This window comes from Rhopilema esculentum, chromosome 12 (assembly GCF_057945365.1).
Source record: "Rhopilema esculentum isolate cy_ngs chromosome 12, ASM5794536v1, whole genome shotgun sequence".
In the NCBI taxonomy this organism is placed as follows: Eukaryota; Metazoa; Cnidaria; class Scyphozoa; order Rhizostomeae; family Rhizostomatidae; genus Rhopilema; species Rhopilema esculentum.
Window position 1 is genome coordinate 11016221 of NC_142826.1, and position 16290 is coordinate 11032510.

Below are 16290 nucleotides of genomic sequence, written 5' to 3' on the forward strand. Positions count from 1 at the left end.
TCACGTCAGCAAAGATCGCACGTTGCTTTCCTCTGATGCTTCCAGCCTCTCTCAAGGATTGGCCTCGAGTTGGATCTGACCTTATGTTCACAATAATTTCATACTTTATTTTGTTGTAAACGCAATTATCTAATGCAACAAATCCTATACGTAAAACCAATAATATAACAAACTTATCTGAAAATTGGTAAAGCACTTACTTATCTTCCAGTGGGGGGCTCAGCCCCCCCCCCCTCGGTTTTCGTCAGGAGGGGCTGAAGCCCGAGAGCCTCCCCTCAGTTTACGCCTATGGTTTTGACAATTTAAAAGCCGAAAGGGAAGAAAGATGAATTTTCAATTTGTTTCTTTTAATTAAGAATGTTTATACATTACTTTCTTAAAAGATAATTTCATATATGCATACTTTCTTTTAAGATTATTTCAATGAATTTCGAGACTGGCTAATATTCTTGATTTGAGTCTCAATAAACTTATGACAAGAATATCAAAATTTTAATATTATTAGCATTGTCTAAAATTTTAAAAGGGTCAAGAATTGGTAATTTTTGTCATGTATGGCAATAATCGTTATATTTTTTGTCTTTGCTATGAAGTTTTTTTCCATGGAGCATTTTCTTTTCCATATTTCTAATCCTCCTGAAGTATCTCATTGGTCTTCCTCTCAACGACCAACGTTTTCTGTTGTGAAAGAAGTAAATAATGTTTTTAAATATATCTGAAATAACTTTACGTTGTAAATTTTTCCAGTTGGAAATTGGCAACCAGGGTCTCTGGGAGTATTTGCTTCCCTTGTGATCGTTTTCATGCACCTTTGGAACGAAATGGGGGTAAAGATCGAATTAGAATTGCTATGATGTTTCTGAAATGCATTTGAAGCAAATCTGTTTGGGTGTTATGGTTATGATTATTTGATTTCTGTTTTTCTTTTTCAAATTGTTATTTTTTATTCTTACTGTTATTATTCAAATAAAACTAATATTAAATTATCGTCATTTCGCGTCAAACTGGGCACATGGCTCTGATAGCTCCTTCGTGAGTTTTTTCCATGTGTCCATCAGCTGATCTTATAAATATCTTATGTTGTTCCCTGTAATGTAATCTTTATTGTTATTAATGATTGTATCTTAACAACTAGCATGACGTATCTTGTAATTAATTGATTTGTTGCTGAAAGAAAAACAAAGTTTTGATTTTGATTTTGTGTAGTTATGCCATACTTTAGGAAATATTCACATCACAGCATATTTCCAGAAGTAAAGGGTTAATTGGCGGGGCACTTAGAAAATTTGCTGACCACGTCCTTTATTTTTGCTATTAGTGTAAGCAAAGGTACAAAGGTACTGCTACAAAGGTACTAGAAGAAAATTGATTGGTGATTTTTAGTGGTATCGCAATAGAGTTGTCAAGTCAGGATATCACAAAAATATATTTTTAGAATTGTTCAAATTTGTTTTCATAACCCGAAAGAGCATCATGAAATACATCTAAGTTTACAAAATCACCATCAAATCCCTGTAACTGAGCCAAAATAACAATAATCCGTTAGCAAACTTTAAATCTTCTATTAGCCATAGCTCACCCGATTTTTGACAAATTTAACTGATTTTGCATAAATGGAAGTATTTTATGCTGTTCACTTGTGCTATGTGGTCAAAATTCAAAAATAGTTTTTGTGACGTCACACTTGAGAACTTTGTGACGTCACACACGAGTTATTTAAAAATATCAACATGAAATTTCCTAAACTTGACAGGGGTTGTTCTAGCTATCTTGAAAACATGGAATGTAGAATGTTGGAATGTGAATAGAAGTAGTTTAGCCTTTGCATGGTAGTACCTTTCTGTGAGATGAGTCCTTGTTTTGATGAACAACAAAATGTACTTGTTAGAATGCAGTTATAAAGGTTTAGAAAATACATTCAAACATTCCAACATTCCATGTTTTCTAGATAGCCAAAAAAGTTTTTAACTCCTAAGATTCAAGTGCTGTTAATTTTTTTGTAAAGTGTTAGAATTCCACTGTTGACAAAAATCCGAAACAACGGGACGAGAACCACTGATCTCAAAAAATTCGTCTTTCGTTTGACTTCATTGTTGACATTGGTGTGAAGACTGAAAGTACTATTTACACGAGATTAGAGAGAGATATGACTTTATCCGATAAGGATGCAAACGTTAAAAAAGCAGTAAAGTTGGCTCAAAACAGAAAAAATGCATGAGAAAATATGCTAAGATCTGGAAATTACAGAACTGGCATTAGAGCATCAAGATGTGGTCAGTTCTACGAATGTCGTAATGACAAGTATGAAACTGTCAAGTTTGGTTACGCATCTCAACGTCAGTGTGTATCTGAATCTATATCTGTATTTCCAAAAAGTTTTTGCATGACATGTTTGTACTCGGTTAATTACCTGACAGTGCCGTCGGAACGAAATTCATATTGGGGGGGGGGGGCTGCCCATTGTATTCCTTCACATTTAGTACACTGTTATAAAGGAAATATACTACAGTCTGACAATTATTGGGGGGGCTTGAGGCCCCCAAGCCCCCCCCCCGGTTCCGACGTGCCTGCCTGACAAAATTTCCACTGTTTCGTTGATACGAGAAAATAATGTTAAAAAAATTTTTTTTCTTACAATTGTCCATCTTTGGCTTAACAGGCACTTACGTTATTCTAATGTACGTTGTAAATATAACCTCAGTCCAATTCAGTAAAATTCAGTCCATGATATCTAGCTAACACATCCAACACTGCGTGACGGAAAGGTCTGCTAATTTATATGTAATTTAAATCAATTATACAATTAGCAAACAATTCTGAACCATGTATTGTTGGTTGCTTGTCAAGTACTGGCTAATAGTGCATCAGGTTTATTCAAGTTTTCAAATTTCTTTGTTTTGTGCCTAAATTGAGCTTTGTGGAAAATTGGTTTTATTTGCCCGTTATTTGCCCTATATATAGCCACACGTTGTCTTTCACATTGCCAACAAGGGCGGAGGGTATCTTTCAAAAACTTTGCCCCCATTGCCTCAAAAGACTCTTACTTTTTGCCATTTATAGGGGATGGATAGCTCACCCGTGCCTCTAGCTCTACACTTCTGGTGACAAATATCGCAGGAAGGGAGTAAGCCTTTTTTGGAAAGAGAGGTGGCAATTTTCATGTTCGGAAGAGATTTCGACATACTAATGACGCAGGTGCTAGTATCACGCCGAACTTGAGACTGATCATCAGTATTGACACTGTTGCGTAGGCATTCCATTTGAATTTTTGTGGCTTTATGTAAACTGCTAAGTTAGGGACGAGGTCGGTCAACCAACCACCTGATCCCGTTTCTAGAACTGCTAGATTTACGCGTCCCCTTGATCAAATCTTTTTCAATTTCCCTCTAAACCCGCTTTCTTTCAAATGCACTAGCTTGTAATGTATGGGATGCACACACAAAACAGTTTAGAAAAAGGGCCAATCTTATGTTGCATTCTTGAAATCACTGCGTCGTCCTCTACTTGGTCATAGATTTTTTCTAAATTCAAGTTTTGCCAAGTGTTAATTTGTAATGGATCCTCCAATTTGGGAAATCATGCACCTTTGTGTTTAGAGGAAAGCTGAAATTCTCCTTGCGGAAATATTATGGTTGACTTGGCAGAGCATGCCAATTACACAGCCCCCGTCCCGGAACAGCGTCGTCAAAGCTTTTACGATTCTTTTGTAATTCAGTCGCATTCTAGCAGCATTCCTAAATCATAATGTATGTCAGATGAAGGTACCATCGCGCTGTATTTTTGTACCTTATAGGCTTACCAAGCTTGAATCAATAATTTTGCTGAAGTAAATAAGCGCAAGACGAGGAGCTACGCTGAACTGCAGGTAAACGTCGAGTTTTTATTAATTGTCAGCCATGTTTGTTTGTCTCCCATTTTATGTAGGCCTTTTACGAAGAGAAATGCATTTTAGTTTAAATCAAATTCGGTTTGTCAGTTTGTTGTCTTTAACGTATTCTTCAAAATTATTCTTATCGGGGTATATATTTTGGTTCAGCGAAAAAACTAAATCGTCCGGGGTCTGCTGATTTTGAACTCTTGTACTAAAAGCCGCATTACTTTCGGTCAGGCCGTAGTCTTCTTAATCGTATGCTGAAGGAAAGATTAGGTTCTTGCTCGGCTTAAGTCTTCAACTTTAGTCAGTTGACATAGAAAGGATCCTTTGGTTACGCCTAAAGCTGCAATGAGATCTTCCTTAAAGTATTTCTGTATATAAACGATGAACTGTTTCACGGTTTGAAATCGAAATTGGGTAGCTTTTCCCGAAAATTTTGACGATTTTGTATAATCTGATGATAATAATCTCTGCCAAAATGTTAGTGCAGAAGTTATATCGTCAGTGCTGAGATATCATGGAAAAAACTTTCTTCCAACTTGAAAGGGGAAGTGCCTATGAGATGTAGTATTAATCTAAACTTTCACAGATTGTGAAACTAATTTTACTATCAGGAATTGAAAAACTGGACAATAAGACTAGAATGAGGCCATTATAAAGTGAAACGGTAGTTGGGTACAGAATTGCAGGCAATTCTCTTTGAAGTTATGTGCACTTTCAGTATTATTGAAAAGTGTTTCATATTGAAGTTTTTTTTTCTGTAAATTGAAAGTTATGTTTATAGAGTATTGATCTTCTTTTCAGAGTGTCATCATTGTAGCAAACATCAAATATCAGTTGAAAATTTTGGGATACTTTTGCATTTGCTGATTATTAAGGCAATTAATTTGACCTTAAAAATTATCTATATTTTGTGGCGATGATCCCTCAAGATTGCTAGCTTTTGCAGGGGGATCTTTGAGGTATACAGTAATGGGCTGTCTTGTACAAAGTGCCAAGAAATACTGTTGGTTTACTTTCTACTTTATATGCGATTAATTTTGGTTTTATATCAAACATCCAGTTTTTTATATGTTTATGTGAAAGTAATTGCATCCTTATAATTGCATGTTTTTTTCAACAGAGAATAAATATCCTTAAAGATACAGGAAAAAGGGGTTGCAGTGTGCTTGGGTAGCACATCAGTTTTTGTTCTGTGACCTTGTAAAAGGGTCAAATTGTGTTCAGCACTATTATTAGGTTAATAATGGCATAACCTACATTTTTAGCCCTTTTTGTTAGCTTTTTTTTAGTTATATAAACTAAAGGCTTAGCTTAGAACAAAGAGGCTCCTTGTTTATGTATAAATAAGGGGTCTGGTATGTAAAACCAGTTAGCATCATTGGCCTAGAAAGATATTTAAAACTTAGAAGGGCATAATTGTTGGGAGGGCACCTTTCATGGTTACTTGGCACCAAAATGTGCTGGCAAAAAGAGCAATATAGCAAAGAAAATCAACTTCAGAAGGAGAATGGGTCTTTCTGGAAAATATTTCAGGCAGGTTGCATTGTAAAGTATTAAATAAGAGGTAGATATATGTTTTTTTCAAAATATTAAAATAAATATTGATTTAGGTGAGGATAAAATGAACTTAAAGTTTTTTGTAACTTCACATGGGTGACTTGTATTTAAATTGCATAAGAGGTAATTGGGAAAGGAAATTGATAATATCAGATAGTGAAAATGCAACTGATAATCAACACAGAATCTGAAATATGCAATCACACATCACATAATCTAAAAGCTTCATCATTGCATACGTCCGTCTAGTTTCTTACTGAGGCTGCTGCAGGGTAACAAAAATTCTAAGAACAACTTTTGATCATACATGTGTGTTTTTAATCATGGTTTATAAACACATTAAAGGTACCAAGTTACCTAAATATAAATATAATTCATCTAGTCACTGTTCCATGAGTAAAGCCAATTGCATTCCAACTAATGATTTGTGAAGAGTTTAATGATGATTGTCAGGGTTAACAGGAAACTTTTTCAATAACTGGAAACTTCATAGAACAGAAGACTTTCATTCCAACAAAAGTCATTTCTTTGAAACTCTTGAAATTAGACAATTTCATCACTGCAACATTTCTTTTCTGTTTTCTTTCAGTTTCTTGACTAGCCACATTTTATATGGGCACGCCACAAGTGTGCTTCTGGCAATGAAACAATTAGATTCGATGGAAGGAAGAGCAATGACATCAACTGGGAAAGTGAGTGTTTTAACCAATATATACTCCATTTGCTTTAGATAACAATACTGCCAGCAAACTTTACTGTCTTAACAGATATTTCTTTTTAAATATATACTTTTTTCTATTTTTTAGCTCAATATTTATCTTTCTGTAGTATATTTTGTAATATTTTGTCACCAAGCTTTTATCAGATTATACAGAATAGTTTGCACTAATGACTTTCACAGAATCTAATGACAAAGATGAAGCTGACAAGGCAGAAAGTAAATTATTTTTATAGATGATAGTGTCATTGAATATTGATTTCCACATTTCCACACCATATGGAATGAAAAAGTTATCAGATCCATAAGAGATATGGGTAAAAAAGAATTATCACTAACATAGGATTACACAGTCCTATCTTTGCTGCACTGCGAAGACAGCTCTTAGATCTTGGACCTTGACATTATATTTTTTAAATTGCGGATTGCATTCTATTTATGGTAATGGAGAGTATATCTTTAAGGTACTTTGGCCCATTGAAGGATAGGTAAGCTGTCTTCCTTCTTTTCTGTTTTCTGCCACAATTTAGAAATAAGTTATCCCTAAACATGACCTCCTGGTAGACCAGTTTTTATATTTTCTTTGTTTTGTTTCGTATGTCAGTACTTTTTTTTATTTAAATACTACTTTTTGTTACTGAAGGAGTATCATGATAATATGAAATATCATCTTGAGGGCCACAGAGATTCTCTTCATGGGCCACAGAGATTATCTTCCCGGGCCACAGAAATTCTCTTCCCGGGCCAGATGTGCTTCCAATTACAATAATTCAGTACAACCCTTCCATTTGGGAGTAAAGAAACATTTTGCCTGATGATATTTTTCTATTGCGGCTGGATAATTTTGAAACTTCGAAACAGGTGCTCCAAATATCATATTTTGTCTATAAAATGACATTTTGCCTTCAAAAAGAAATGATGGGACAATCAATGTTACAATGTATAAGAGGCACCATCATACAAAGCCAATAATAATTTAAAAAAAAGTTGTGTACTAATAACATAATCACAGATTGGAACTTGTAACATCTGCCTAGATTGTATAGTTCAAGCAAATGATTATTTAGATGAACGCACAAGTTAAATCTATCATAGTGCCTTGAAATAAATTTTGGTAAGGAGCATTTGTGTCCAATTTAATTATTGTATAAATCAACAGCATTCTGTTATTGAAAAGCTAGCATTTTAGCAAAACTTGGGGCTGATTTTTAATCATTATCAAATGAATGCAGGATTGTTTTGCTTGTTGTTTACTCAAAGTAGTGAATAGTTGTGGATGAAATTTTTTTGTTTGGAACTTACAAACCTGCCCATTTTGTATAACCTTTTAGGATACTGGTACTATGTTATCAGATATATGTTATGCTATCCTATGCTGTCTTTTGCTTTGCATGTAGAAAACTGCTGATTTTGTCTTTCTCAGTGCAGTCACTTTCTTGGAACTTATCAACGCACTGTTTTCAATCATTGTTGAGTATATTCAATTCTGACATACTGGCTTTAGTGTTATGGGTTTAGCAAAGACAAAGTGAATATAGCTTTATTAGCTAGGGGACGTATCATGTTTTATCCACAAGTTTTGTAATACCTTTATATTGAGTGATCTAGTGACAAACCAAACTTTTGTTCAGACAAAACCACTGTTGAATTATAATTGTATCAATGAATGAACTGCAGCTTTACACCAACTCTGATTTCTGCTACACTGATCATTTGACATTTGCAAAGATTTTTGCATTAATGCTCTAACAATCATATGCCTAGTGGTTTTCCTACCAAAGGAAAGCAACAACTTACTACCATATTGATATCCAATGTAGGCAAGTGAAAGTAACTGATCAGCATATTAATGTGTTTAACCTCAGTGGTTTCCTATCTGTCTGCTAAGAAAAGTTATATTCTATTTATGGTTTTGCAGATTGTTTTTGTTAGGCTCTTTTTTTAGTGAAATAGGAATGAATGGGCCCAGCAACATGTAGTATAAATTATTGGTCAACTTAGCCTTGGTAATCAAGTTTTTGTAGAAAATTAGATTAAACTAAAATTTTACCAGTGAAGGTCTACTTATAAATTTTTTTTAGAATATAATCAAAATGGTGAAATGGTATCTTTCTTGAAATGCCCATAATATGATTTGAATGAAGCACCTTTTGGTTTAAGAATTGAATTGGCTGAATTATTTCAGTTTATCATTTTTATGTGCATCAATATATTTGGCACTTGATCTTACCTTTAAAAAGATTAGCTTCAGACATTAATTAAATATATTCAAGTTAAGTTTTCTACCGTAACTGGTACCATCATTGCTCTTGTCATCTTATCTGATATTACTAACTAAAATATCAATTATGAAAGGTAATTGTGGCTTCTGATAGAAAGCCGCTTTTGACCTTTTTCAGCAGATTTTGCAAGTCAACTTCTGTCACTTGTTAATAAAACTGTTTGCTCACATAAAAATGAACTTGCTTCCATTTCACAGTCTTTTATTACAAGCCCGCTTTGCCATTCCAAGTTTTCCCTTTGTATCTTCAGACGATCTTAGTAAACTGTTAAAATATAATTTTGGTGCAAGTAGCTGGAATATAAAACAATAATTGATACATAGATGTGATACATTTCAAGCAAGTGCTTCTTAAGGTGAATTTTACCCTGAGTTTTCAAATATGCTACAACTGGCTACTAATTTGAATTTCGCTGCAAACCAATAATAATAAATTTAGTACTTTTAATACAGGAAAACAGCTTTTGGTAATAAGTAGTTTTTTATTTTTAAAAACCCTTTTTGCTGATTCTATTCGGATCTCATCGTCATTTCCCCTAATATTGTGTTTATTTTCTTTGAAATAATCCATGTCTTCTTAAGTAAGCCTCACCAAGGCGTCTTGTACCAGTTTATTTATAGCACTGTATGCTGAACTCTCATTAAAACCAAAAAAGTATTGCAAAACTTTGCTCGATTGATGAGGTCAGGGACCAAAGCCAAAAATCTGGGCAAACGTTTCGATGAATTCATCTGCTTCCCACAGCAAATCATTCTTCGTTCAATGTCGGTTTCTTTCCTAAAAATATAGAACGGGGATTCCCTTGAAACCATGTCTATTCCCCTACTTTTGCGCGATTAATCCGCTTTGATCATTTCGACGTTGCTCGATTCGAAGATTCACTTCAATGGCGTTTTCAGCCAGCTGCTCGCTGTTCAGTGTCGCTTTGTGTTTTTCTCTTGTACAGCAGCTGGGTAAAAGCAGATGAGAGAAGCAGGGTGGAAGGCAATTCTTCCTTTAATACTTTAAACCCTTACTCGTAGCTGCAAGTTGTGATGTCTGCATTGGAAAAAATTGCACTTGGATAGTGTGTGACATGCATTTGGAAGAAGGAATGACGATTCTGTTTTTATTGTTCATTGATCTTTTTAACGGATTATCTTTAAGTATCTCCAGCTGCTTTGACTCGGTCTATTGTGACTGCAGCAAAGTTTTCGTATTTACTACCTAGGTTGTCAGTGTAACTGAAATGCTGAAAGAACTCCAATGGGACTCACTCGAAGCAAGGAGACGAAGACAGCGACTAGTCATGTTTTACAAGATACATCATAACGAAGTAGAAGTAATGAAAGATGCATATATCAAGCAGTCATCCAATTTAACACCATCTAGATAATTTAATAGCCAAGCGTATGAGATACCAGGGACAGACCCGCAATACTACATTTTTTAATTTTTCCACGAACAATTAGAGAATGGAATAGGCTCCCACAAAAAACAGTAAAGGCAAACTCATTAGTAGCCTTTAAGAACGCTCTTGCAGCATAACTTTGTTGTTTTTCCCATCTTTACTTTGACTAATTTAGATAATTTCAAAGCATAGGACAACAGAGCAACCTTTCTTCAACTCAAATTATGATTTTTTTTGGGGGGGGGAGGGTATTTCACATACAGAGCTCTCTCTATGATATGTTGAGCTCTGATCTGTCATACGCCTCAAATTTTTCAAGCTCCAAATTTCATCTTGGCGTGTGCTGTTGTCCTATATGTTTCCCTTTTCCTTTTTTTCTTAATCTCTTTTTTTCTTTACGTATATATAACCTTCTTCTTGAAGTAGTCGATTAATCGTGTAGAAGTAGAAGAAGAAATAGACGTAGAAATAGAAGTAGAAGCAGAAGGTTATCGACAGTGAACCGACCTTTCCCTTAAACCTTAATTTTCCATTGCTATCCTTGATTTTTTCATACGCACCTCATTGTTGATAATTTTATTTTCGCAGAAAACTGCCTGCATTTCTTATCGATATTTAACAGCGATGCTGCTTTTGTCGTAGGTCAATCCCCTGCAAACCCAGATGACGTTGCAACAGCTGCAAAAAATGGCGGAGAAGCAACGGCAGCAAATTCTAAGGAACAACCAGCAACTCATCGAGAAGCAACAACGTCTAAAAGAGATGCATTCTGGGAAGAAAATGTCACAGGGATCACCAAAGCCAAACCAAAATGACAAGTACGCTGCGAAATTAAGAGAGACTTACCAAAATCATATTTCAAGGCTGCGGATGGTGAAAATGGCGAAGGATGAAATCGACTCACAAAAATTTAACAACATTGAGCTAGGTTAGTGATTTATGATGCATATTGGTTACTACTTGACCCTCTGGTCGTTTTTGCTAAGCTTCACATGACATGTTCTGATTCTTTCACATGACTTCCTTCGAGCTGTTCTTATATGCGAATGCACAATTTTTCTAGATAGATAACGATCTAATTTTACCAAAATTAACAGAATTTTTTGTACGTTAAAGCAAAAGACAACCTGAGGACTAGTTCCACTTGCAGTAGTTTAAAAATTTGGACAATCGCGGTAACATTATAACCAAACGCCTTGGTACATTAAAACTATATTTTTACAAATTTGAAAGTCTGAAATTTGAAATTTTTACAAATTAGTATGACTTACATATGTGCCCGGGGGTCACGTCAGCAGAGAAGAATATTCCTGCGTGGTCAATCAAAGAGCCTATCCACCATTGTGATTCAACAATTCAATTGTTGTGACACTTAATAGGCAGTCTTTAATTCACTTTGAACCTGTTCTCCCAGAGCCACTACGGTGAAGCATTTTTTCCTCAAATCGTATCTTGGGCACTGTAAATGATACGTAAAGTGCAAAATAGCTCTCATTGGTTGATGGGGAATTTTCCGTCATAATTTAAAGGCGCTGATACCAAAAGTTAGTTCAGTTCTACTTAATGACCGCCATTCTTTAAAAAATGGTTGCACATGTTCCATTTTATGTTAACTGAGACTGAATGCGATGACAGCCATGTTTCAGCTGTGCATAACTGATTGGTTAACCTTTCTATTTTATCAGCTCATGAATTAGAAAGAGTTCAAGAAATTTTCAAGGCAAAGCAGAAAGAGCTTGTTTTTGCTGCTGCAAAGGTAGACAATCTAACACAACAACTAGATGGTCGAAGAATGGGTTTGTCTAGCGCAAGAGCAACACCTGAGAAGCTGAACAGACGCCGGAAGATCAGAGCTGCCAAGGAAGAGCTGGACAAATTGAGGAAGGAGTTATCGGTGAATATAGCTTTTCCACTTTATACCTCTATTGATTGTTTTGTGACTAATCAATGTTTATTTATGAACCTTTTTTATTTATACTATATGTATTTGTTAATTTATTTTGTGTCACATAAAAGTTAAGTATAAATTTAGTGAAATTAAAAAAATTCCTCTTAGCTGCGTCATCAGGCAATAAGTTTGATTTTAAATTTTGTTTTTAGTCAAGAAACGAAGTAAACAACGAACAAGAGCTGCAACTTCAGCTCCAAAGAGAATCTTTAACTGAGAAAAGAAAAGAACTCTCAGAATTGGACAAAAAGATTCATTTGTTGGGAAGCCAGCTACATCAGAAAGATGCATCAGATTGCGAGTCAGACACATCCACATCATCTGAGCTTTTAAATGGAGATGTCAACGGAAACAATAGATTCGGAGCAAATCAAATATTTGACACGCTTCAAAGGAAAAGAATTAACGATGGTATGTTACAGAGGCCTGAAGCCCAACCCTATACCAACGGGAAAGCAGCTGCAGTCGGTGCCACTGAACCAAATGTTGTACCATATACGAGGAGAGGCAAATTCTATGTTGCTCCAGATGGTAGAGAGTTTGACAGGCCTCCGACTGTTGAAGACTACCCGCAGTTTCTAACAGGCTCGTTAAACAATCTGGTTGCATCTCCAGCATCATCCACGCTGCCAGTTAGGTCAGCCTCAAGCGATTCTTTGCCGAATTTAAGGGGCAGTAGTCCGCATCTCCCACGGGCACGGACTGACGTGTTTCCGATGCTACAAGTCAACACGAGCAATGGTCAGCTGGCCGGGCTGCCAAGGAGTAACAGCGATGTAGCAACTACTTCTTTAGCTGCAAAACACAAATTCAACGTCCATTCCCCGTCCTCGTCAATTTCCTCATTATCGTCTGTAACATCGTTTGATGCAGAGACTTATAAGCAGCAAAGAAACGCAATAGTAAGCACGGAGGTCGCGAAGCCAAATGAGTCAGAAATCTGGAATGAGAAAACTGACTTCAGAACGTCTTCACCGATAATGTCTGGGAAGATGGAAGCAGCCGCATACAAAGATGCTGTCCTGAGTGCATGCCAGGATGCCTGGCTGGGCACTGCCTCGCGATATCTTGACTCGCCAAAGACTGACTGCACTGAATCAATGACATTCCAGAACAAAGTGTCTTCAAAGCAGGTAGTACCCTTTTTGGATGGACATAATTTTGAAACTGAAGAAATAGATATTACCAAACCTGCAGAGGACGAAAAACCACCCCCTCTCCCAAGGAAGTCATCAAAACCTCCAGAGCTCCCTAAAAAGCCACCAGTAGCGCCAAAGCCTGCCCTACCACCTAAAAAGAAATCCCTAATAGACCAGGCGGAAAACAAGCCTGCTGAAAGCAAACCAACGGAAAGCAAACCTGAGGAGAGCAAGCCAGCGGAAAATAGGCAGGAAAGCAATGTTGAAAGTGCAGAAGAATTCGTGCGAACATTTTCTCATTCAAAACAACCAAACATGAGCGAGCTCAGTGACCAGCTAAACAAATTGTCAGTTCACGAATTAGTCGATCAATTTAGAGAAACGATTCCAGCCGTGAAGCAGCCAGTTGTCAAGCAAATTGGCAAAGATCACTATCCTGGTGCCGGAGAACTTAAAGCAGATGTGGCTAAGGAAGCAATGCGAAACACTGATGCAGAAGGAGATGAAACTATGATGTCAGACTCATCCGGGCTGATGCAAGACTCTTATGAAATGCAATTTGCAGACATTGACATGATAAGTGCTACTCAAAATGATTTGCTGCCATATCTAAATCAGGTTATAAATGAGCAACCTTTTGATCAATCAGAAGACGAAACGAGTTCTCAGACGTCGGAAAGTGAGAGAGTCATTATGCCGGTGATCATCAACGTGCCACCAGAGAAGCTTCCACCAACAATTTTGAAAAAGCCTGGCAGGGATAATAAAAAACGAGGCCGAATACAGCTGGACCCACATGCCCTGTTGCTCGACGCAGCTCTGGAAGGAGAAATGAAATTAGTTAAAGAAATGGTCAACCGTGTGCCGGATCCGAGCTTTGCTAATGCTGAAGGCATTACTGCCCTTCATAACGCCGTTTGTGGCAATCACAAAGATGTTGTGCGGTTTCTTGTTGAAATTGGCTGCGATATCAATTCTCCTGATAACAATGGATGGTATGTTCGATTCTCAATTTGTTAACTTTGTTTCAAAATGTCAAACTTTTTATTTGAACAATAATTCCAGCATTGACCAGGTCTCTTTATATTTGCCGCATTTTATTTTCGTTTACTTTCTATCTGAATTTTTGTCCTTATTTCAAAAATCTGAAAATATCTTTTATGGAGAGATCTGTAAGAAAATGTCTTTCTTTATTTGCAGGACACCACTACATTGTGCAGCATTCTACAATGACGTTGATTTGTGCACGTTTTTAGTTGAGCATGGGGCGTCAGTTTTTGCCATGACATACTCCGACAGACAGACCGCAGCCGAGAAGTGCTCGCGTCTTGAAGAAAATTACGATCAATGCTTCGGCTATTTGCACGGTGAGTGGATCTTGAACAAATGTCTGTTTCTTAAAGTTGTCTCTTAGTTCTTTGGAAGAAAGTTTGTCTCTAGAAGGTCCAAAGGTCCCTCAAGCTGACATAAGGAGGTGATCCATTAAGTTACAGGAAAAACATTTCGCGCGATTTTCGAATAGATGCAACGATGCCATTTACGCATTTCTTTTTATTTCTTTGAATAATCTGGCAGTCGTGAAAACAAGAACGATTAATTGCTAATAACACTCAGTTGTATCAATTGATTTTTTCGAAACCTTTGTAGAATGCAAAGAACAAGTTGGGCGGGTGAACAGCGGCCAGGTATGCTCTTTGTATGACTACACAGCAGAGAGAGAGGACGAACTAAGCTTCCACTGTGGCGAACAACTGACAATAGTAAGGAGGGGTGACGCCAATGAAAGAGAATGGTGGTGGGCAGAAAACAGAAAGAGAGAATTTGGATATGTGCCATATAATTTGCTTGGGGTGAGTTGGCTATTCAAATGTATTCACTTGTAAGATTGTCTTTAAAGTTCAAGCATTCTATACTCATGGATGAGTTTGGTCTCTGTAGTACTGAAATGCAAAACGTGTTCAGCAACTAGCTAATGGCAATGGTATTAAGTACAGTTTGGCTGAAGATAATGTAAAATACAAAAGCTTCACTAAAGGATCTACAATTCAGTCATGTGGTTTAGCATTTGCCATCATGTGTCTATTTAAGTCTCCAAATTTAGTTCTTTTTTCATCCCAATACTTCTCTTTTTTCAGATTTACCCAAGAATCGCTGGTGAAGTGTAAATACACCGTAAGAAATGAATCAAAGCATTTGAAACCTGAATTCTACAAAGTACCATCAATAATTTTATTTACTGTTTTCGTATTTACCCAGAATATGTTAATAGAAATGGCAATTTTTCTAGTTTAGAAATGCTCCTTTCGTGGCAAATTGACTGGGTTTGCGTGAGATAGTAATTGTAGCATTCATATGTTTGTAAATAACCAGCATCGGGTCGACTCTGTGAAAGCAGTGTGACTCCTCCTCTCTAAAGGAGACTTCAACAGCAAACTTATTCCTTTTTATTCTGCCCATATTGATAGAAGTTCTCTCGAATTGATCTTTCTTCGCAGAACAATATTTCCTGCATTCCAACTACCCACTGATATCAATATTATAGAATTTATTCAAGAAACTTAGTGTTTCAGTTGCAAATTTCCGCCCATCTAGAATTAAGTTGCAAATTCCCACCCAAAAAATGTTGTTTTTTCTTTCAAACCTATTGCATTTGCAAGTGTTTAAAGCCCGTTGATTTATGTTGTCAATCCGACTCGAATGTATCCCTGCCCGTCTTACAAGAATCGGCTCACTTAGAATCAAGTATCAAGCATGTATGTGAGAACCCATCAGATCGATTATTTTTGTTACTTGGATAGCTAGTATTAATTTTCGTGCAGCTAATAATGTAGTCATATTTGATATGTATTTAAATTGTAAATAATGTGTCGTCGGTGTAATCATTCTTTAGGTATGGTATTACGAGGTATTCTTCTCCTTCTCTTTCACTATTATTCGCATTTTATTTCCAACTGCGTTAAATGCCAGATTTTTACCATTTTAGCTTTATTGTTTTCTGATTTTAGCTTGTATCCCATCTTTACCATCTAAAATTATGGTTTAATGAAACTGTAATAATTATTTTGAGAAAAATCTTGTATTCCGATGTAGTTTTGATGTTATCTTGGAAATTAAATACCTGCGATGAAACTTGCTATCGAACTAGAACGATACTTTATCGACCCAGTCTTTTTCTGAGCCAAATAATACCCTCAAAAATAAGTTCTTAACTATAGCAAGTAAACAATGCGTGAAGTTGATTTGACTGCAGAAACTCGCATCACCCTTGAGATGTCGATTGTCTAGTTTAATATTGATTTTGTGCACCCGAATAAAGAAAGATTCTTTCCTGTTCTTCTGCCTTCGTTCCCACACTGGCCTTGATTTTGCATGTTTCGAC

The 16290-nt window shown here is 36.3% G+C and overlaps 1 protein-coding gene across 2 annotated transcripts; it reads left to right on the forward strand.

Annotated features, from left to right (window-relative positions):
- The first annotated feature begins 3680 nt into the window (after positions 1-3680).
- LOC135681327 (apoptosis-stimulating of p53 protein 2) lies at positions 3681-16056 on the forward strand. Of its 2 annotated transcripts, none has more exons than XM_065195743.2 (8): positions 3681-3865; positions 6024-6126; positions 10467-10752; positions 11510-11718; positions 11925-13906; positions 14112-14278; positions 14559-14761; positions 15047-16055. In XM_065195743.2, exons 2-8 carry the CDS (start codon positions 6076-6078, stop codon positions 15074-15076), a joined length of 2928 nt encoding a protein of 975 aa, XP_065051815.2. In that variant the 5' UTR covers positions 3681-3865; positions 6024-6075; the 3' UTR covers positions 15077-16055. The 2 variants fall into 2 exon arrangements, with proteins under 2 accessions (XP_065051815.2, XP_065051817.2); XM_065195745.2 differs by lacking the exon at positions 3681-3865 and adding an exon at positions 3872-5441 and having other exon boundaries at positions 15047-16056.
- The last annotated feature ends 234 nt before the right edge of the window (positions 16057-16290 follow it).